Here is a 22,408-nt window from a genome sequence, read left to right as displayed (position 1 = left end):
AGAAGGTTGTAATTCCGATTGGGTACCACACAATTAGAAGGAACAGGGGAAAATATGGTGCCACATCCTATGTTCTTTCAGAACCATAGTATTTTCTGCTCCGCATGAGGGAAATTGTATGTAGAGAGCCATGGAGGATGGACAATCTGGTTGTCATAACCAGATTCTCCAGAATAGTATTTGTCCCGAAAAACTGAATGGACTTCAGAGTGTGAGTTGACCTCACCTGAATGACTCAGTGATACAATATCATTATGTCTTGACACACTTGAAATGTGACAAATGCAAAAGTCTTGCATGTTGCCATTTGAAATGTAATCTGCACCAGAACACTTTTAGAGATGTCTCAGATGTTCAAGAACATTGAGGGTGTTGTTTGCCATGATGACCAAGTGCAGGTTTTAGGCCATAATGGACAACAAAAAAATACATAATGAGAGACATTACAGAGTGCTTCCAAAAATGCAACAGGAAAGTCTCACACTTTGAAGAATGTTATTTTCCAAGTATTCAATAATCTTGTTAGGTCACAGTGTTTCTGCTTCAGGAATCAAAGTCAGGGACATCAAAGGAAATCCTGAAGCCTACGTGTAGCGAATGTTTGCAGACGGGGCATTGCAAACTATCTTGATAAGTTTCTGTCTCAACTGGCTACATACAGTACAGCATGATGTTGAAAGAGCTTATTCAAGAGAATAACAAATGGGGCTTGGGGATCCCCAAAAGACTGCCTTTCAAAAGCTCAAGAAGCAACTGAGCTCTCAATGTCTACATACATAAACTACAAACACATCTAAGATACAAAGATTTTTTTGTTCTTTGTATCCATGGAGCCATCAGTGTACTGCTTTTTAAAAGGATTCAGAAGAGTGAAAATAATTGCAGTAGATTCTTTTAACCTCCCTTATTTTGAATTAATGTTAAAGGGGTAATGCACCAGTGGGTTAAAGAAATGTATCCACTATGTTTTACAGTACCTGTTCAGCCAGTGAAAAAAGGAAGTGTGGCATAGCAACAGTATACATTCTGGTAACTGGAGATAACTGGAATAACAAACCATTTCTATATGATACTCCCTACACTATACTTATTCTGTGTCTGTGAAACTGGCCCTGTGTGTATAATGTACGTGAATAGATCTCCACTTCCTCTGGTCCTGCTCATACCCCTGTCATGGAGCCACTGAAGCCAGCCCTGAAGAGACCCTCTCTGGAGGACTGCCCCACAGAGATTCCCGTGCCCACAAGTAAGATACACACCAAGGGCTTCGTTTTGATTTGAACACTGGTGGGGACAAAAAAAAGAATGTCAGCAAATCTGGTATGCTCCCATGGTGAATTTGAACACACAAAATGTTTCCATCTGAATGACGATTTCCATCAGGTCGTTTTATAACCATCCTATGAATACCCCTTTGGCTAAAAGCATGAGCAGATGCAAGCATATGTGCACGCACACACACACACACACACACTGATTATATAGGGCAGATGTTTCAAAAAGCATATTTAAGTTTATTAACAGTACAGTTCCATTAAGACCCTTGCTTTTGAGTCATTTACCCATCTGTTCGATATCTGTTCAATACATGGGTCTTCTTGCAGCTATGTTATTAGCCATACAGATTGGCTTTTAAACTGTGTGAAGCTAACTGTTATAACTACTAGTTTACTTTTATAAGACCATGTTCCTCTATCTATTCCTCTTGCTATTGCTGCTTTGAGCAACTGTCCCTTTTGCTTGATGAATTATAAATGAATCCATGCTGTTTAGAGATAAAGTGTATGACTGCTTCGTTTGTAAATTAGTCAGACATTTTCTATAAGAATCAATATCAACTTTGCATAGACAAGCTTGCTGGCTAACAATATAAAGCTAGAAATGTATCTACTATTTACACTGTCTCTGCTGTCATAAAAAACACATTGTAGTGAGCAATTAGCTAAGACTGAGCTAATGTTAGCTAGTTGGTATGATGATATTATCAAAATATTCTCACAGTCACCAAGCAAGAACATGAGGTTTGCAACCAATCAAGCAAGCAGTGGAACACTTGCTTTAGCAATACAATACTATACAGGAGTGTATTCAAAATCAGATTTATTAAGAACTTAATGATACCGAAAACCTAACAGTACCCTACTATGATCTCAGCCAAAACACTTAACTTTGTCATACACACAACTGGCGGCAGGCTAATACAAATTGAGATTAGAGCTCTCCTGAATATCCAATCAGGAGGAGCTACAGGGATCTTCATAGAGTGTTAAACCTTAATGTAGTGGGAAAAAAATACATAAAATATGTTCAGATCGAATTATTGTCGGGTCCCTACCATCCCGCCCTGAATCTACACCCATCACACATGCTAACACATTAGACTGCAGACACTTTTCAAGTCCTATAGTATTTAATGGATCATTAAACACTGCTAAAAAAATGATGGCAACATAATCATCACAGTATAACACCAAGTCAGTTAAACTTCAGGGATATCAATCTGTCCAGTAGGGAAGCATAAGCAATTATGAATCAATGTCACCTGTTTTGGTTTAAATGAAAGTGACAGCAGGTGCACTGGAGGTAACAGCAAGACAACCCCCAAAACGGGAATGGTTTTACAGGAGGTGGCCATAGACAATTGCATTCCCCTTATCATTCCTGACTGATTCTTCATGCTTCATGCTGATTCTTCATGCCATCATGCCTTCGCAAGATGGTTTGCTGTGTTTCCCATACAGTCTCAAGAGCATGGATGAGATACCAGTAGACGGGCCATTACACAAGGAGAGCTGGACAGGGCCGTAGAAAGGCATCAACCCAGCAGCAGGACCGGTATCTGCTCCTTTATGCGAGGAGGAACAGGAGGAGCACTGCCAGAGCCCTACAAAATGACCTCAAGCAGGCTACTGGTGTTCATGTTTCTGACCAAACTGTCAGAAACAGACTCCATGAGGGTAGCATGAGGGCCCAACGTCCTCTAATGGGACCTCTGCCCACAGCCCAGCACCGTGCAGCTCGATTTGTATTCGCCAGAGAACACCAAAATTGGCAGGTCCATGATAGCCGCCCGGTTCTCTTCACACATGAGAGCAGGTTCACACTGAGCACATGTGACAGACGTGAAAGTGTCTGGAGACACCGTGGTGAACATTATGCTGCCTGAAACATCATCCAGCATGACCGGTTTGGCGGTGGGTCAGGTATGGTCTGGGGAGGCATGCCCTTGGAGGGTCAAAAAGACCTCCATGTGTTGGCCAACAGTACCCTGACTGATGTTAGGTACCAGGTTGATTCTCAGACCCATCGCCAGATCTTACACTGGTGCAGGACAATGCCTGGCCTCATGTGGCCAGAGTGTGTAGGCAGTTCCTGGACGATGAAGGCATTGATGCCATTGATTGGCCCTCACGTTCCCCAGACCTGAATCTAAATGAGAATCTCTGGGATGTTATGTATCAGTGCATCTGACGCTGCCATGTAGCGCCACGGACTGTCCAGGAGCTCACTAATACCCTGATCCAGGTCTGGGAGGAGATCCTCCAGTCATTATTAGCATGCTCAGTCATTATCAGGAGTGCATGCAGGCATGTGGGGGCCATACACACTACTGAGTCACATTATGAGCTGCCGTGATGAAATTCACACAAGTTGGAACAGCCTGTGATTTCAAATATTGACTTTGATTTTCATGTGAGTTTGAATCGAGCCCTCAATCAGTTGGTGATTTTGGTTTCCATTGACATGTTGTTACGTAAATTTGTTCTCATAGAATTACACAATGTACAATAAAGGTTTTGATCTTTAATTTATTAAGATTTACGTGTTCCTTTGATCTTCTTTGAGCATTGTACTTTTACATCAATTCCTAATTGATTATATCACTTATTTACATGGTGGGATCGCAAAATACATATACTAAATTGCGTTTACTCACGACTGAATACTTCATTGGTGTCTCACTTCCCTTTGGTCTATCTCTCTTTTCTCAGGGCCACTGGATCATTCAGAAGAGATAGAATACATAGAGGTGAGACTGCATACTTCCCTCACTACACATGTACACATTAACACACATATACAGCTTGGTATATATATATTTTTTTCATATTTGGATATCAATGCTAAATTCCAACCAGAGTCATTGATTACCTTAACCTGATTTAACAAATCACACAAACAAATATTTTGAAAGCATTCATGCAATTTAAATAAACAGACATACTTTTTTATAGTTCGCTAGATTCAATCGCTGGTGTTTCCCCCTTTAGCTGAAATTACTTCATGCAGCAATTTCTTATAACTGTCAATCAGGCTCTACCAACAACTGGGAAAACATTATTCCACTCTTCATTGGAGTTTTGCTTCAACTGTGTCTTGCTCAAGGCCTTTTTTCCATGCACAGCTTGTTTCAAGTCCCCCCACAGCATTTCAACAGAAAATTCACTTGAGTGTTTTGGATCATTGTCAATATGGAATTCATGGTTGACTCAAAAATGGCAAGCTGGTCAGGCACTAAAGCAGAAAACCAGCCCCAAACCATAATGCTGCCGCCTCCATGTTATACCTTTGGTATGGGGTTCTTCTGTTCAAAGTCATTGTTTAGTTTTCACCAAACATGGCATCTCGAATTGCAGCCAAATAGCTCCACCTTTGACTCATCACTTTGTACATTCATGTACATTGTTCCAACAATTTTGGTCTTTACCCAGGTGTTGTCTGGCAAATGACAGGCCAAGTTTGAGCAATCTCTTTTTGACACGTGACTTTAATGAATTCTTTGATTACTTTGAGATATGATCATAATGTCTCTTATTTATTTTTTGGGGCATACTTCCGAACAGATATCCTAAATTAAACAAATTTAGCAGAATTCTGGATTTGACAGTCTTTTTTATAACGGACACTTGTACGATTTTTACTGTACTACTACCATAAACAGAAGCATAAACAACCAGAAGAATTTTGCTTAAAAAATCTGTTTAAAAAACATTCTACAAAATTGTTGATTGCCTGAAATATTCCCCACTGAAATTTCTGCCAGTCCGTCTCTCCGTTTGCACTGACTTGTAGGCTCCTCCTGCTCACTCTAGAAACCCACAGTACTATCCTTACCACCCTAAACCACCCTGTAATTGTTAATACTATCCCAGTCTTGTTCAGGAAGGAAAGACAAGTAGGAGACAAGTCATTTTATTGTGAAAATTCAGTCTTATAAATGTTAGAGTCAGAATCCTACACTGTCCCTTTAAACAAAAAACGAATTAAAAAAACGAATTAAAAGAACTTGCAGGCCTGCAGGTCGCCTGTTGCTGACCTCTGCTCCACCAATTGAACAACGTGGGACATTGATAGATAGATCAAGAGGACAAGAAAGAAAGAGATAGAGAGGAAGAAAGGGAGAGAGAGGAAGGGATCTGTAATGAATAAGGCCAAGCAGTCTATGTGATTGGGTAGTTGTGGTGATGTCATCCCATTCCCATTCTGAATCTCAGTCACTGATTGGCCCATTGGCTGTAGGACAGAGAAAAAGATTGATTGCATTTTTGGAAGGAAGAGAGTTGGATAGATGGAGGAAGGAGCGGAGGTAGGAGAGCAGGATGGAGGGAGGGAGGAGAGCAGGATGGAGGGAGGGAGGGAGGGGGGGAGGGAGGGAGGGAGGAGAGCTGGATAGATTGGAGGGAGGAAGGGATGGATGCTGCTCCTTAATCGCTCTGTGGTCACAGAAGCAGCACATCAAGCAATACAGCTTCATTCTCTCCTGTCAGCACTCTCTGCCTCTCACTCAGTCACTCAGTGTGGACTGTAAAACCCAGACAGACACACAAACAGACAGACAGACAGACACACGTGAAACTTCTCTGTAATAGACTAGCTAATCTTCATACAATCATCTAATTTACATGCACAGTTTCACCACCACTTTTTCTCTCCAAAAACACACCCACTGCCAAGACATGCAGGTGTTGGCTGTTATTTACCAAACATCTTGTGTTTTTGTTAGTGCCAACGTTTCCATCACACACACAGACAAACACAGACCTATGTGTGTAGGAGAACTGTATAGGTACACCAGTAGCACTTAAATGTATGGTCAAGTTTTATGTACTTACAATTTGTGCATGGTTCCAGGTCTACAAAAGATGTACCAGAACATTACCCCTTGATTACATACCTACTCCAGTAAATATCAAATCGAAAAGTTCTGTAAAAGTGCCTCTGACAGCATTCCACCACGTTCTATTTAGAGGAGACTGGGGGCTCAGCAGTTCATTCTGTAGATTCATTCAGATACAAAAGGAACCGTCATCTCCTACAGGTAGGAAGACAACAATTACAGCATCCTACAAGAAAGGAACTGTCATCTCCCACAGGTAGGAAGACAACAATCACATCAACCTCCAAGAAAGGAACCTTCATCTCCCACAGGTAGGAAGACAACAATCACATCAACCTCCAAGAAAGGAACCATCATCTCCCACAGGTAGGAAGACAACAATCACATCAACCTCCAAGAAAGGAACCTTCATCTCCCACAGGTAGGAAGACAACAATCACATCAACCTCCAAGAAAGGAACCATCATCTCCCACAGGCAGGAAGACAACAATCACATCAACCTCCAAGAAAGGAACCGTCATCTCCCACAGGTAGGAAGACAACAATCACATCAACCTCCAAGAAAGGAACCATCATCTCCCACAGGTAGGAAGACAACAATCACATCACCTCCAAGAAAGGAACCATCATCTCCCACAGGCAGGAAGACAACAATCACATCAACCTCCAAGAAAGGAACCGTCATCTCCCACAGGTAGGAAGACAACAATCACATCAACCTCCAAGAAAGGAACCTTCATCTCCCACAGGTAGGAAGACAACAATCACATCAACCTCCAAGAAAGGAACCATCATCTCCCACAGGCAGGAAGACAACAATCACATCAACCTCCAAGAAGGAACCGTCATCTCCCACAGGTAGGAAGACAACAATCGCATCAACCTCCAAGAAAGGAACCATCATCTCCCACAGGCAGGAAGACAACAATCGCATCAACCTCCAAGAAAGGAACCGTCATCTCCCACAGGTAGGAAGATAACAATCACATCAAACTCCAAGAAAGGAACAATCATCTCCCACAGGTAGGAAGACAACAATCACATCAAACTCCAAGAAAGGAACAATCATCTCCCACAGGTATGGAGGACAACAATCACAGCAACTTCTAAGAAAGGAACCGTCATCTCCCACAGGTAGGAAGACAACAATCACATCAACCTCCAAGAAAGGAACCATCATCTCCCACAGGCAGGAAGACAACAATCACATCAACCTCCAAGAAAGGAACCATCATCTCCCACAGGCAGGAAGACAACAATCACATCAACCTCCAAGAAAGGAACCGTCATCTCCCACAGGCAGGAAGACAACAATCACATCAACCTCCAAGAAAGGAACCTTCATCTCCCACAGGTAGGAAGACAACAATCACATCAACCTCCAAGAAAGGAACCATCATCTCCCACAGGCAGGAAGACAACAATCGCATCAACCTCCAAGAAAGGAACCGTCATCTCCCACAGGTAGGAAGATAACAATCACATCAAACTCCAAGAAAGGAACAATCATCTCCCACAGGTAGGAAGACAACAATCACATCAAACTCCAAGAAAGGAACCGTCATCTCCCACAGGTATGGAGGACAACAATCACAGCAACTTCTAAGAAAGGAACCGTCATCTCCCACATGTAGGAAGACAACAATCACAGCAACCTCCAAGAAAGGAACCGTCATCTCCCACAGGCAGGAAGACAACAATCGCATCAACCTCCAAGAAGCCACACCACTAGACCTATCAAGTGGGGCATCTAAACGAAGAGAAATCCTCCAGTCACTCCTGACCCGGCTATAGACATTAATCCTCGAGTCCATCAAAACCTCCTCCATCAATGTCTGGGTTGGGTCTGCGTCAGTCTGCTGCTGAGATAAACAGCAACGAACTGTGTGGTTTGCAGAAAGGGTAACCCACAGGCAGGCCAGATAACTGCTGACCCCTCCTGCCCTGGTCATTTACTGTTCCAGACATTCTACTCCAGCGGGCAGGGAGTGGGCAGGGGGTATAGATCAGGCAGGACTCACATCAACCCACCACTGACTGCTGATTGTTAACTGAATGACTGCACTATACTATGCTGCCTGCATCCAGATAAATGCATTATAGCCTACTGAAATTATGAGTCTGAAAATGTTCACTTCAACTCTACATTAATATGCAGAGCCTTGCAAAAGTATCTAAACACCAAACCAGTGCTCTCATTTTACAGAATTACAAATGGTACATTCAACATTTTGTTCTGTTTGATATTTTCTTTTTTAAATGAACACTCAAAATGAATTGTTGTGTAGTGACACTGGTTTTAAGCTTGGAAATATGTGAATCAGAAGAAAAATGAGGACTGAAGAGCATTCTACAGAAGTTAGAAATGTAAAAGTAATACTGATTAGGAAAAGAGTAAAACATTTTTTATTTGGAATCGTCAGTGAGCACAGTTGAATCAAGAATCAGGTAGTGGAGGTTGAATCAAGAATTAGTGAGCACAGTTTAATCAAGAATAAGGGAGTGGAAGTTGAATCAAGAATCAGTGATCACAGTTGAATCAAGAATCTTGGAATGGAAGTTGAAAAGGTAGTTCCTCAGAATCCAAAGATCAGACAGGAAGGAGACTTATGAGGGAAGCCACAGAAGCCAACAATAACGTTGAAGGTGCTACTGATTTAATTTGCTTGAAATGGTGTAATGGTGCACCTTTCAACCATATCAAGTGTTCTGTGTAAAACTGGGAGGTTTTAATGAAACAGTTACTGATAACGACCCAGCTGTAATTTGGGAAAATGTTTAGTGGTCAGATGAGACAAAGATAGAGCTTTTTGTCCAGTTTCTTTAATTGATTCAATATTTTCCGATATAATACCATGGTCACCTTATGACAATTTATTTTGAGTGCCAGTTTTCTAAAATAAAAAGTCAATATAGCATTGTAATTCAATGAGGACAGGTCAGGGGTTTCATTACTTGCTAGACACTGAATAAAGATGATTCTGAAAATGCAGTGCCAGCAGGCTATCTGCCTATGGAACCCCAAAGGTTCTGTTGGAACCAGCTACCCATTAAAGCTAGGACAGCAGTTCCTGCCCATTTTCTGAAAACTTTATAAACCCTACCCTTTTAAATAGCATCTAAAATCACTCACAGGCAGATCAGCCACTGTAGACAGGCAGATGGATGAGCTCATGGACCAATCAACTCCTGGGTCTGAGGCTGGGACAGTGGTCACGTGTAGAGGAGAGAGAGAGAGACACACACACACACACTCTGCAATTCTCAACTCCATTACATTTAGAGAGAAAACACTATTTCAGTAAGTATGCACTGCTTTTCTTCTCAATTCAAATGCAAACTCCTTTTGACATTGACACACACAAATTACCCCTCAGGAGGGTAGAACTCCTAGGTTTTCAGCCCGACACTATTCCAATCTGCCACCATCATCTTACATTAGTGCCAGTCATTGCAATAATGCTTTGAGACCTTGTGAAAAGCATTGCATGAAGGCACCCCATTAATTTTGATCCTCATCATGTGCTCCAAACACGGTTCCATGGTCACCTGGGTATTGTTCATATAGTTTTCGCTCCATGTTGTCTGTCTCTTGGTTTGACCCCTGCCACTCAGGAGCGGTGTTCAGTACATAGACTAGTGTGTAATGTTGTATTATGAGTGTACAGTATATGGACTAGTGTGTAATGTTGTATTATGAGTATAAAATACATGGACTAATGTGTAATGTTGTATTATGAGTATAAAATACATGGACTAGTGTGTAATGTTGTATTATGAGTATAAAATACATGGACTGTTGTGTAATGTTGTATTATGAGTATAAAATACATGGACTAGTGTGTAATGTTGTATTATGAGTATAAAATACATGGACTGTTGTGTAATGTTGTATTATGAGTGTACAGTACAAAATACCTGTGTTCAAATCACTTTATTTAAGTCGGGCAGACACTACACAGTTTCAGCTTGTTCCTGATCAGAAAATATTTTAGCCAAGTTGTCATGTTACCACGTTTTAACACTGACCTTTTTCTGTTTCTGACAATTACAGCCTTATTAATACAAAATCATGTTCATTGAGGACTTGTTCAAATTTGCCTGAACTTTAATCAGGTAGCTTTCTATTTCTCCACAATGCATCCTGCCTAAGAACAGCTCTTAGCCATGATCTATTAGCCATATTTCACACCCCCTCATACCTTAGACCAGAGGACATTCCCTGATTGGGGGGGGGGGGGGGGGGACAGTTGACGATGACGTCTTATGAGGTGTTGCTGTTTATATGCGCACATGTGCATAAACATATTTTCTGTTCTATGTGCAGGCTGTTTAAATATGTTCAATTACTTTCTGTGTCCCTCTCTTCTCAGGAAGACGATATGAAGGATGACATGACCACTGAGGAGGTCAGACTTTACTGGACACACTCTCACTGTCTCACTCGCTAAGCCTCTTTCACTGACTCTTGCTCTCAACCAGTTTCTGTCACGGTCTCTCTCATTCTTCCTGTCTCTCATTCTCTCTGTCTCGCTCTCTTGTTCCCTCTGTCTGGCTCTCTCATTCTCTATTTCAGGTCTGTCTACTGTACGTAATCAATGTTAGAGTGATGTATTGATTTATTACCAAGGGAATAATTACTCAACAGCGTGTGACTGTGTGAGCTTATCAAAGCTGACACCTCAATGTGCATCTATCATCTCTGCACCAGGGACCAAGAATTGTAGACAAATAAACCAGGAAGAGAATCTAGGCAAAAATTAACTTTGAATGCCTGGGATACGTGTTGAGATTAGGGTAGGGGTTTGGAAAGTCATTTGGTTCACTTTGGGGATTTTTGATTCAATCTAAAAGAATGCATTATTTGTACTTACATTTTATTAGTAGAATATTTTTTCACTGATAACTACATTTAAACTTTTTATTAACAGTGAAAAATAACTAAATTCATTATTGTTAAACCTTTGTTCTGAACATTAATCCCAATTGGGTCAAGTTTTTTTATTATGCATAACATTCCCATATTTGCTAAGCTATTAGGATTTAGATTTGCAGACGCCTCTGTAAAATATGTTACAGTCACAGGAGTTTTAAGGCATCAGTTTTATTCCTAAAGGAATTCTTTAGTCTTATGAAATATTCATGAATACCTTACAGATTTGCAGAGAAAATCCAATAATTTTTCTCTCAACATGGATTTAAATACCATTTAAAGATTCTATACATCTACGCTCTTAAAAATAAGGGTTCCAAAATGGGTTCTTGTGAAGGGATAGGTATCCACCAAGAACTGCTTTGATCTGAAGAACTCTCTGGTTCTTTGATCATTCTTTGGACTGCAAGAAAGAAGAAATGAAATATAGAAATGAAGCCTATTGTAGTTTGTCCACCGGGTATTAGAAAATACACATTTTCTTTGTAGAACCTTTCTTAAAAGATTCATAGAAGAGATCTAGATGTTCTGCTCTATGAATAAGCATATATAGAGTTCTGTTTAGAACCCTCTGAAAAAAAGGCTATGGCAGCAAGTCTTTCTCTGCATGACTCCTCCCCTCGTTTGCAGATTGAAGAGTGGGAGGAGAGTCAGCTAGACGAGCCGGTAGACTTCGACAACTGCAAGATTGAGCCTGCCCCCTTCCAACTGGTGGAACACACCTCACTACATAAGGTCTGTCTGCCTTCATGCCTGCTATACAGACATACACATATACAATACCAGTCAAATGTTTAGACACACCAACTCATTCAAGGGTTTTACTTTATTATTATTATTTTCACATTGTAAAGTAGTAGTAAGGACATCAAAACTATGAAATGACACATGTAATCATGTAGTAACCACAAAAGTGTAGATTATTGTAGATTATTAACTGTTTTGAACACTTTTTGCATTCTCCCAACCAGAACATGAATCAAAAATTTATTTTGATCTGTTTAACACTTTCTGGGTTACTGTTGATTCCATGTGTTATTTCATACTTTTGATGTCTTCACTATTATTCTATATTTAGGAAAATAGTAAAAAGACTCTTAAATTAGTAGGTGTGTCCAAACATTTGACTGGTATTGTATGTATATATATATATGCTAAATGAGGCAAATGCTCTGCCACAATATCTATCTCTTTATAAGTGCAAAAGAAAATACCAGGGCTGTATGAAGGAGGCTCTTGAGCAATGTTGAATTAGGTTTCTATTGTGACAGACACACACAGAATTTCTCCTTTTCACATGTTGCCGGCACCAACAGAGGTTTAATGTCCTCCACTCATAATGCCTCCCCTCCTCTGTGTGCCTGATGTTTAAACATTTAAGAGTTGGATTCTGCACCAATCCATATAGTTCTCACCTCACTGCACACAGCCACCTCCCAATACCACAGACAATCTCCCTCAAGACATTAAACATGTCCACGTCTCAGTGTCCATGTCACAGTATCCCTGTCACAGTATCCCTGTCACAGTATCCCTGTCACAGTATCCCTGTCACAGTGTCCACGTCTCAGTGTCCATGTCACAGTATCCCTGTCACAGTATCCCTGTCACAGTATCCCTGTCACAGTATCCCTGTCACAGTATCCCTGTCTCAGTGTCCCTGTCTCAGTGTCCACGTCTCAGTATCCCTGTCACAGTATCCCTGTCACAGTATCCCTGTCTCAGTGTCCCTGTCTCAGTGTCCACGTCTCAGTGTCCACGTCTCAGTATCCCTGTCACAGTATCCCTGTCTCAGTGTCCCTGTCTCAGTGTCCACGTCTCAGTATCCCTGTCTCAGTATCCCTGTCACAGTATCCCTGTCACAGTATCCCTGTCTCAGTATCCCTGTCTCAGTGTCCACGTCTGCGAGGAGGAACAGGAGGAGCACTGCCAAAGCCCTACAAAATGACCTCAAGCAGGCTACTGGTGTGCATGTTTCTGACCAAACTGTCAGAAACAGACTCCATGAGGGTGGCATGAGGGACCGACATCCTCTAGTGGGACCTGTGCTCACAGCCCAGCACCATGCAGCTTGATTGGCATTCGCCAGAGAACACCAGAATTGGCAGGTCTGTCACTGGCACGCGGTTCTCTTCACACATGAGAGCAGGTTCACACTGAGCATGTGACAGACGTGAAAGTGTCTGGAGACACCGTGGTGAACATTATGCTGCCTGAAACATCATCCAGCATGACCGGTTTGGTAGTGGGTCAGTGATGGTCAAGGGAGGCTTATCCTTGGAGGGTCACACAGACCTCCACGTGCTAGCCAACGGTATCCTGACTGCTGTTAGCTACCTGGATGAAATCCGCAGACCCATCATCAAACCTTACGCTGGTGCAGTGGGCCCTGGGTTCCTCCAGGTGCAGGACAATGCCCAGCCTCATGTGGCCCGAGTGTGTACGCAGTTCCTGGATGGCGAAGGCATTGATGCCATTGACTGGCCCTCACATTCCCCAGACCTGAATCCAACTGAGAACCTCTGGGACATTATGTATCAGTGCATCCGACACCGCCAAGTAGCGCCACAGACTGTCCAGGAGCTCACTGATGCCCTGATCCAGGTCTGGGAGGAGATCCCCCAGGACACCATCCGCCGGCTCATCAGGATCATGCCCAGACGTTTTAAGGAGTGCATACAGGCACATGGGGCCATACACACTACTGAGTCACATTGAGTTGCAAGTTGGAACAGCCTGTGATTTCAATGGTTTACTTTGATTTTCAGTGAGAGTTTGAATCCAGCTCTGAATCAGTTGGTGAGTTTGGTTTCCATTGACCGTTGTTACGTCATTTTGTTCTCAATGTATTACACAATGTACAGAAAATTTGTTGATCTTTAATATTTTTCCGTCTTGTGTGATTTAAGTGTTCCTCAAATATTTTTGAGCAGTGTATATATTGTCCAGAAATCCATAAACCTAGGTATTTGAAGAAGGTCCTAGCCCCTAATATCTTCTCTTAATCATATCAGCCCTGAACGTAGTGCAAGACCAGTATTTTGATTTATGCTCCACCTCCTGTGCCTCTACCTACAACTCAAATAAGCTATTGAACACTTACATTAAAACCCCAATCCTTGTTATGTATGGAGGGAATATTTTTTCCCTCTTCTGTTTATAGTGTCTACGCCTGAATTCACTTCCTGCTGTCTGAAACCTGAATGACTCCCCTCGAATGCATTCTGCTGCTGATTTGAATTCCGCTGTTGATTTGAATTCTGCTGCTGATTTTGCAGGATCGGTCTTAGTCCATGGATGGGAGATAAGAGTCTAATGAGGCTCTCTTCCCTCTGTTCTAAATCCCAGTTCACCATGCAATGAAAATAAAATGTTCCTTCCTATAGTGCTGTCTTTAGGATTTGACCTTATATCTCCCAGAGATTTGGAGATACCATGTTGAATGAGACGATGTGTAGGCGCCTAAATCTCCTCCACATTGAACAATTTTCTGAAAATACTTAAAAGTAAAACATTGCACTTTACTTTTAAACTAAGCACTTAATGCATATCAGTGGGTGCGGCACAGCATTCCAGGCAAGATTTGATTACAACTGGATTCTCTCCAATAAAACGGGACACTGCCATCTGATCATTTCATTTATAAAAAGTAGAGGGATCTTTAAAAAGCAGGGTCATGCAGGCTGATATCCCTAATCAGCACAGATCAAGGTATTAGCAAAGACGTTGGCCTAAAGGCCTAGTACGTTGATGAGCGAACTAGTCAATGCGGATTAGACGGGCTTCCCCAACAGGAACTTGTTTTGAATGTCAGGAATCGCTTTAAAATAATGTGCTCTCTGTGATAACATAATGTGGACCTAACTGGTACATCTCTTGATGCTAAGAAAAGCTCAAGCACAATGGTATACTTCGCACCACACTCACCAACCTGGTTGTAACTGTTCTGGCCGTGTTTTCAAAGTATATTTTTCTCCTTTCCGCAGACCCACACCATGTTTTCTCTGCTAAGATTGGACCATGCCTATGTCACCAGTATCGGACGACTCATCGGAATGGTGTCCCTCAAAGAGGTGAGCGTCACGGGTCACCTGGTGATGACCACGGCGACATCACAGTCACACCATCAGCACCATCATCATCATCCTGTTCAGCATAATGACAGCCACCTCCATCACGACCATTTCCATCCTAATGACCTTCCTACCTGTCACAATCATCAGCATAACTGTCACCTCCATCGCACACACACATACACACCCAGTTTACACAGTTACACTCAGTGGACACAGTGGATTCTTCTAAGGTGTTGGAATTTCTTCTTTGTGATGTACACAAGCTGAAGAGAAGGTGAATGCTATGCATATCGATTTGTTTTTTTAAATACTTATAAAAGCGTGGCCAATATGTTCAAATTGGCCAATATGAATCTAGAGTGCTACTTTTTTCTCAGTTATAGGAAAGCCATTTCACTATCTGGGTCATATGAGATCTATTTTGCTTGTGCAAGAAAAAGCAATTAGTAAATTATGTTTTTCTTTTTAAACATTTTGACGTAGGTGGAACCCAGAACACATACACAGGTCTAGTGTGAAGTGCGTATTTTTTAACACAAACAGGAAAAATATAAAATGAAACTTTGTCAGGCAGGTGTGGATAACTGGCTCAATGCATTCACCTTTGGGGTTCTGAGCAGTCTCCTTCTCAACCTGGACCAGTGTGGAGCACAGACCTGCTCACACACCTCCCACTTACCTCCCTGGGTGTCCTTATTTGTACTTGCCCCGACGAGCCCTGATGGTTTTCAGGTGTTGCTCATCAGGGATGTTTGCTCGGGCTGCATTCAACAAGCCCTTTGAGCATAGTAATTCACTGCCCTGATCCTCTCCTTAACTACATATGGCGTCAGCCAGGTTGCCAATAATTAGCAGTTGGCCTTGACTACTAGCAAAATAACTCACGTAGAAGGAAAGACCTGTTGTTGGTCCACTGTTGGTGGCTCAGAGCTTTCTTCATTTACTGCCAGATCGGGGTTGGACTCACTATTTGCTCCCACATCTCCTGCACATGGTTGATGCTGGTCAACTGGGACTGTTTATCCCAGGCCTCCTAGGCCTTGTCGAACAGGCCTCGGGTTTACTCATCCATAAAGCAGTGTGAACCCTGTAAAAAATAAAATAAAATGATTCTCACATGAACTGAATCTGAGCAAACAAATTTTAGCAATGGAAATGACTGGGCAATTTCTACATGTCGGAGACATGCACCAGTCTGAAAAGACGGCCACAACTCTGAAGAGAGGATGCTGCCTCCCCATTTCAGTACATAAGGACCATATTTTGTCGTCAAATATAATTTTTACAATCCCCAATGTAATGCAAAATAATTTACACAATCCTCATTTAATGAGCTCCACACTTTTTGTTGCTTGCTTGGTGAAATACAGCATAACAAAGGACTGTTTAATGTTTTCTATGTTCTGTCATCTTTCGGCCTCTTCGTATTTCTCTGTTCTCACTTTCTCTCTCCCCCTTACAAAACCAGAGTGAACCCAAGTGAAGTATGAAATCTTTGTAAATTGGCTGTAAAACTGGGGAACGTACAGTGGGGACAACAAGTATTTGATACACTCCCGATTTTGCAGGTTTTCCCACTTACAAGCATGTAGGAGTCTGTAATTTTTATATTAGGTACTCTTCAACTGTGAGTGACGGAATCTGAAAAGAAATCCAGAAAATCACATTGTATGATTTTAAAGTAATTAATTATCATTTTAGTGCATAGTATGCATCCTAATAATTGTCCTTTTGTGTTCTGTTGTTAGTTTAGTGGTCTCAATTTCTGAGGATTTGTATGATGCATTTAATACTTTTAGTATTATTTTTAAAAGCTTAATAGTAATTTTTTTAAGGATTTCTTTAAGGTTGCTGACAACAACTCTAGACAACAACTCTATGCTTTATTTATAATTTTGCTCCTTCCCAAAATGACTAAAACTCCATAAATGTGACCCGTAGTCCTTAGTCAGTGTATGAAGAGGACAGGGTTTGGGTTTGGACAGGCCAAGTCTCTTGAACTGTGTTCGTTGAATCTGTCTTTGTTGTTCTCCTATTAGCTCCAGAAGGCTATTGACGGCTCATTGGAGGTGAAGGGGGCCAAGGTGCGCCCTCCTATGGCCAGTTTACGGGACGTCCGCTCCAGCAGCTGCAACATCGAAATAGAAGCCACAGAGCTCCACAAGCTGTGGGACCAGTACAACTCTAGGTCCCTCCCCAGGAAGCACCTGCCCTCTGACTCTGATGAGAAGTCCTAATAAGATGGATGGGGGTGTTGACGAGTATGATGAAGAGTAAACCCCTGTCCCTTGAACACCTCAACCAATACTGCAACTTCAGGGCTTGGGTCCATATTTAATTCTGGAGTAGAAAGCTCTCCCCTCAACCTCCTCTCCTAACCTTCCTGCCTCTCCCTCTCTCCTTTACCCCTCCTCCTCCCCAATACACCCCCAGTGGGTCTTTGGGCCCTGCACTGAATCCACAACACTGAAGGAGGAAGACCTCACCTCAAACTGGACCCTCCTCTCAACCAGGGCAGGGGGGCCCACAACAAGAGAGCTGTGTGCAGGGGAGGGAACAAATATTTTCATAGCTAAACAAAGGAGGTTTGAACAAAATTAATGGGATGTGGTATGATTATGAGAGGAATGTTTTTTTGCAATCTTGGACTTCATTATTGCTCTCCCTTTAAGATCATATTTTAATTATATTCTGGGGACCTGTAAACAGAAAGGTTTCTCTTTGTATAGCACCTCAATCTCTCCCTCAGGCAACTGAGGTTGTATACACATTGAACAGTTATCAACCAATGTACTGATGTATTCAAAAGCTGAACAGAGTTCTGGTTAGATAGTAAGAGTCTGACCTCTGTGCTAATTACTTATTCATGTCTTTTCATCAGTCTCTAGTTTAATGTGCTGCATGGGTTCCTTAGCCATTTAAATGTACAATATTTAACTATTAATGACGACTTGCTAGATGATAAAACCCTGTACCTCAGAAACCCACTGTTCAGCATCCAATCAGATCACTCCCACTTCCTCATGGAATTGTGGGTAAAAAAAAGGCATGTTGTAGGTATGGCCACTACCCTGTTTGATCATTTTCTTTCTCACTATCTCTCTCACGCTCTAATTGAAAGACAGTGGACGTTTTGGCTTTTTTCTTACTTTCTTACTTTATAATTCTGGTACTGAGCAGAGTCACATTCTGTCTCAAACACCCCTTCTAACTTCAATTGTTCTGTCAGTGATTTTTAACATATCTTCTCTTATATGCAAGTTTAGAGAATCTTACTATACACATTTGGATGCATATTTCAGTACTATATTGAACTACATACAAAAAGACATGTACATACACACACACAGTCATATCAACCAACTGGATGTGTTACTTTACTTTCAGCGGTGGGCTTTGCCTGCTGAAAAGTAAACACACACAAAACTCACTAAAAGAAAACACTTGGATGGGGAATCATTAAAAATGACAATGACAAAATACCCGCAAGACCAAAGTATCAAAATACAATTCAAACTATTGTACTTTAATAACTTGTATTTTCAACACAAAACAGATGGGCAAATACCTCCTACTCTCTATAAGAATTTAATTTGATCTATGTTTCTATGCTTTTGATGATTGTGCTGACCGAAATACATTCATGGGCATTATTTTAGACCACATTTCACCAGGAATGTTGAAAGGCACTTAAAAATGAAATAAAAAATAAAATAACTATTCTAAAATACTCAAAAATAGTTTCAATATTTTAAATACATAACAGAAATACATAACATAAATTGCCCTTTTCTGTAAAGACTTCCTCACTGACTAATATGCCCATCCCAATCACATAGAAAGACGCACACATCCACACACACGTAAAAGCATGGCATTGTAGCACCTTTGATTTTTACTAAAGGCTGTTCTTTAGAAGTATGACCAAAAAGAGAGAGTGAATAGGGACAAACATTTTTGATGTGTGTACATCATTTTAAAGGACAGTGTCAATATGATAATATGATGATGTTTTTATTTTGTATCTAATTTACTTACATTTGATTAGCATTAAGTGAATAAGTTTGATTGGCATAAAATTTATCAACTGAATTTTAATTATGCTTATTTTGGGGAAATGGTAGAGGGCTTACTGGGGATGCTTTAGCTTAGCAATGTTTACAGATTTTATAAATGTAACTTGTCATTACTATAATATTATATTAAAATGCTGTCAAACAATTAAAATAATTAATTGCATAAACTTCTGTAGTTAATCCCGATTAATCACAATTTTAGAATGTGTTCAAATGTGGCCCTAAATAAATAATTTTCTCTTTAAAGAGCAGTGCATTATGTTGAAGACATATTATGTTTTATTGTAAACCCCTGTATGCACAGTGCTTGATTTAACACCAAATAAGTGCAGGAGCTGTCCTTTTCCATGTTGCTCCATTAGACCAAGGTGTCATGGCCCTTCTCCCCTGAAATTGCCAAAATAAAAGGCAGAATCTATTTGAAGCCCATGTCAATTTAAATTGATCCCACAGTTCTACCATCTCCTGCCACTGTGCTCTTAATCAAGGCAACAACTACTATGTTAGGCTACTGTATAAAGCACATACTGACCTCTCTATGTGGAGCGCAGTCATTTCATCCAATGTTGAGTCACCTATGTTTATCCTGGTATTGTCCTTTAAAGTTTAGGCTAAAATGTGGTTTGATTGTGGTTGAGGTGGTAAGAGGGCCTGGAAGTAACTTTTCTGATGGATGGTTGGCCACAACCAATTACCTGTCTTCATTAAATAATTCCCCAATTTAACATAATGTATGAGGTAGTGAACTTGAATATTCATCAGTTTGGCAAATTTCTAGAGAGGTTTATCCACAAACATTATTCAGGAGAGATCTGAAATCCATTTATGCACAGCATGGAAGCTGTTAATTCCACCATTATATTGTTTTAGTGGAAACACGACTGACGACAACATAAAAATTAAGCTTAGGCTGGCAAAACATTAAACAATCATAACTTACCATGCAAGGTTAACATGTGAATTCGTTAACACAAGGCTTCTCGGGACCAGTTAGAAACAAGGGATGGGAGGCACTGCAGGTTTTCCCATAGACAAACCAAACCACCACAACTTGGAACAGCAGACAGTTCTAAATATGGATACTAACGTTATAAAAGCACCGGATTTACACACATGGCGAGTTAACACGATTAATGATATGAATGCATTAGCTTCTGTTTTCAATTGTTAAATTAAAAAATGTTATGTGAAGAACTCTGGACAGCTCCAGCAAGTCAAATGCCAACAATGTTACCCGTAGACTGTTGCAAAACCAGTGAAACAAGTGACAGCTTCCTCTGAAGTCCAGAACTTACAGTAGGCCTACTATATGGATGGTTCTGAAAAAAGAAAAATGCTTTAACAACACCAAAAATTAATGGTGTTAACGTTTTTTCATTAATAGCATGTGTTCAAGTTGGCAGCCCTAATTATTATTATTGTTATCTGTTGATTTAATGTTCCTAAAATTCCTTATTGATTTGGTAATGAAGCTAATGGGAAAAGGTCCACTGTGACGGCATCATTGGCGCACATTCAATAAATCTAATGTAACAAATTGGATTAAGATTTGTATTTGTTTTATTGTAACAGGCCCACAATGTGGTTGCTTGGATTACATTTTATTATATTTATTATGTCTTTTACATTGTTTGATTCAAATGAGCTGGCATCACAGCTAACATTGCAAAACATGTTGTGATAATCAAAGTGATTTCAAACAGCTGTTGATTGGTGACAATGATGATTATAAACATATTGGGAAGGTTGATGTATATCTTAGCATTGACTATTTTTTTTACTTTAACTTATTGTGAAATACACATGAATACTAGCCTAAATGTTGGCCCATTTGCTAGGTAAAATATTTAAGATTTTTGCATATTTTCCACATAATTTTCAATTACTTCCCCATTGTTTTAAATTGAAGATACCAACATTAGATTTTATTTCTTGTATAGCTATTTTTAATGTGTGGGGGTTTTAATATTTTCCATTACTCAGACACTCTTCCTATTTTTCCATTTCCACTATCTTAGATATTTTGTGGCAGGTATATATTTATTTATAGGTATCCATCAAAATAGAAGAATATTAGAATTTATTTTTATTTTTAAATCTAATAATTAGGCTAGTAAACTTCTGCTATACTTTTTATTACTCTCATTATGTAATTCAGTGCAATCAAGAACAAATAAAACATTTTATATACCAGTGATAAATAAAGTGATTTTTGCAAATTGTAATCTGCAGTCTTGGTCAGAATATCTTGTCATCTTTAAAGCTTTTCTTTCCCTTGTCCCTCCTCTTTTGCTCTCATCTCTGTTTTAACTACTCTCCCAGACTACATCATTCAACCATAGATCTAGATTGTAGGGCATAGGGTTGAGTGACTGATTTGTATTAAATTGAATGTTTTTTTCTAAAAGTTTGCTAAGCACTAGTAGCAGGTTGATTGATTAGCTTCGTGAACGATTAGGGTTTTCTCACTCTTTTTCCTCTTTCTCGATTCGTTTTCTCTCTCTTTCTCTGTTTCTTCAGTTATTTTCATTCCATTTAGGGTGTTTGTAGTTTTCTCTTTTTTTCAGAGTAAAATACCATCTGTGCTGAAATGTGCAGACAAATGCTTAGATAACCAGGTTCATTTGATTGATTGGTAGGCTTCTCTGTCCCATAACAGTCCCACGACAGGCTTCAGGTGTGAATAGCAGTCCTCTCTCCCCCTGGAGTCTAACGTGTGTGTGTGTGTGTGTGTGTGTGTACTGCTTAGAATACTGTGCCAGATGAGTTCCAGATGAGTTCTAGATTATGTCCCAGTGTAATCTGTAATATCTTTAATCCCTGTAATCTGACCAAAAGTCAACACTGCAATCTGAGACGAGACCCAACATCACACAATCCTGTTATTTGGATTATTCATGTCCATTGCTTTCAAAAAGTATTCAGGCTCCTTCACTTTCTACACATTTTGTAGTGTTTGTTTGCCATCAGTCTACACACAATATTCCATAAAGACAAAGCAAAAATCTAATTTTTTGAAATGTGTGCCAATTTATTGAAACTAAATACTGAAACATCTCATGTACATACATAAGAATTCACATTCTTTATTTAGTACTTTGTAAAAGCGCCTTTGGCAGCAAACCTGAGTTTCATGGGTATGTGTCTATCAGCTTGACACACCTGGATTTGGGTGGTTTCTCTCATTCTTAATCATAGATCCTA

The 22,408-nt window shown here is 40.4% G+C and overlaps 1 protein-coding gene across 1 annotated transcript in view; it reads left to right on the top strand.

The window, feature by feature from the left end:
* The window catches only part of LOC105016082 (chloride channel protein 2), a 72,006-nt gene extending 49,808 nt beyond the window's left edge, over positions 1-22,198 (top strand). The window contains exons 20-25 of the mRNA XM_010879701.4: positions 1,138-1,246; positions 3,993-4,030; positions 10,493-10,528; positions 11,683-11,787; positions 15,039-15,125; positions 17,168-22,198. Of these exons, the coding sequence (XP_010878003.2) occupies positions 1,138-1,246; positions 3,993-4,030; positions 10,493-10,528; positions 11,683-11,787; positions 15,039-15,125; positions 17,168-17,365 (573 nt within the window). The 3' untranslated portion in view covers positions 17,366-22,198. The remainder of the gene's footprint in view (positions 1-1,137; positions 1,247-3,992; positions 4,031-10,492; positions 10,529-11,682; positions 11,788-15,038; positions 15,126-17,167) is intronic.
* Positions 22,199-22,408: the final 210 nt, after the last annotated feature.

This window comes from Esox lucius, chromosome 1 (assembly GCF_011004845.1).
Source record: "Esox lucius isolate fEsoLuc1 chromosome 1, fEsoLuc1.pri, whole genome shotgun sequence".
Classification (NCBI taxonomy): domain Eukaryota; kingdom Metazoa; phylum Chordata; class Actinopteri; order Esociformes; family Esocidae; genus Esox; species Esox lucius.
This window is presented reverse-complemented; position numbering and strand designations above follow the sequence as displayed.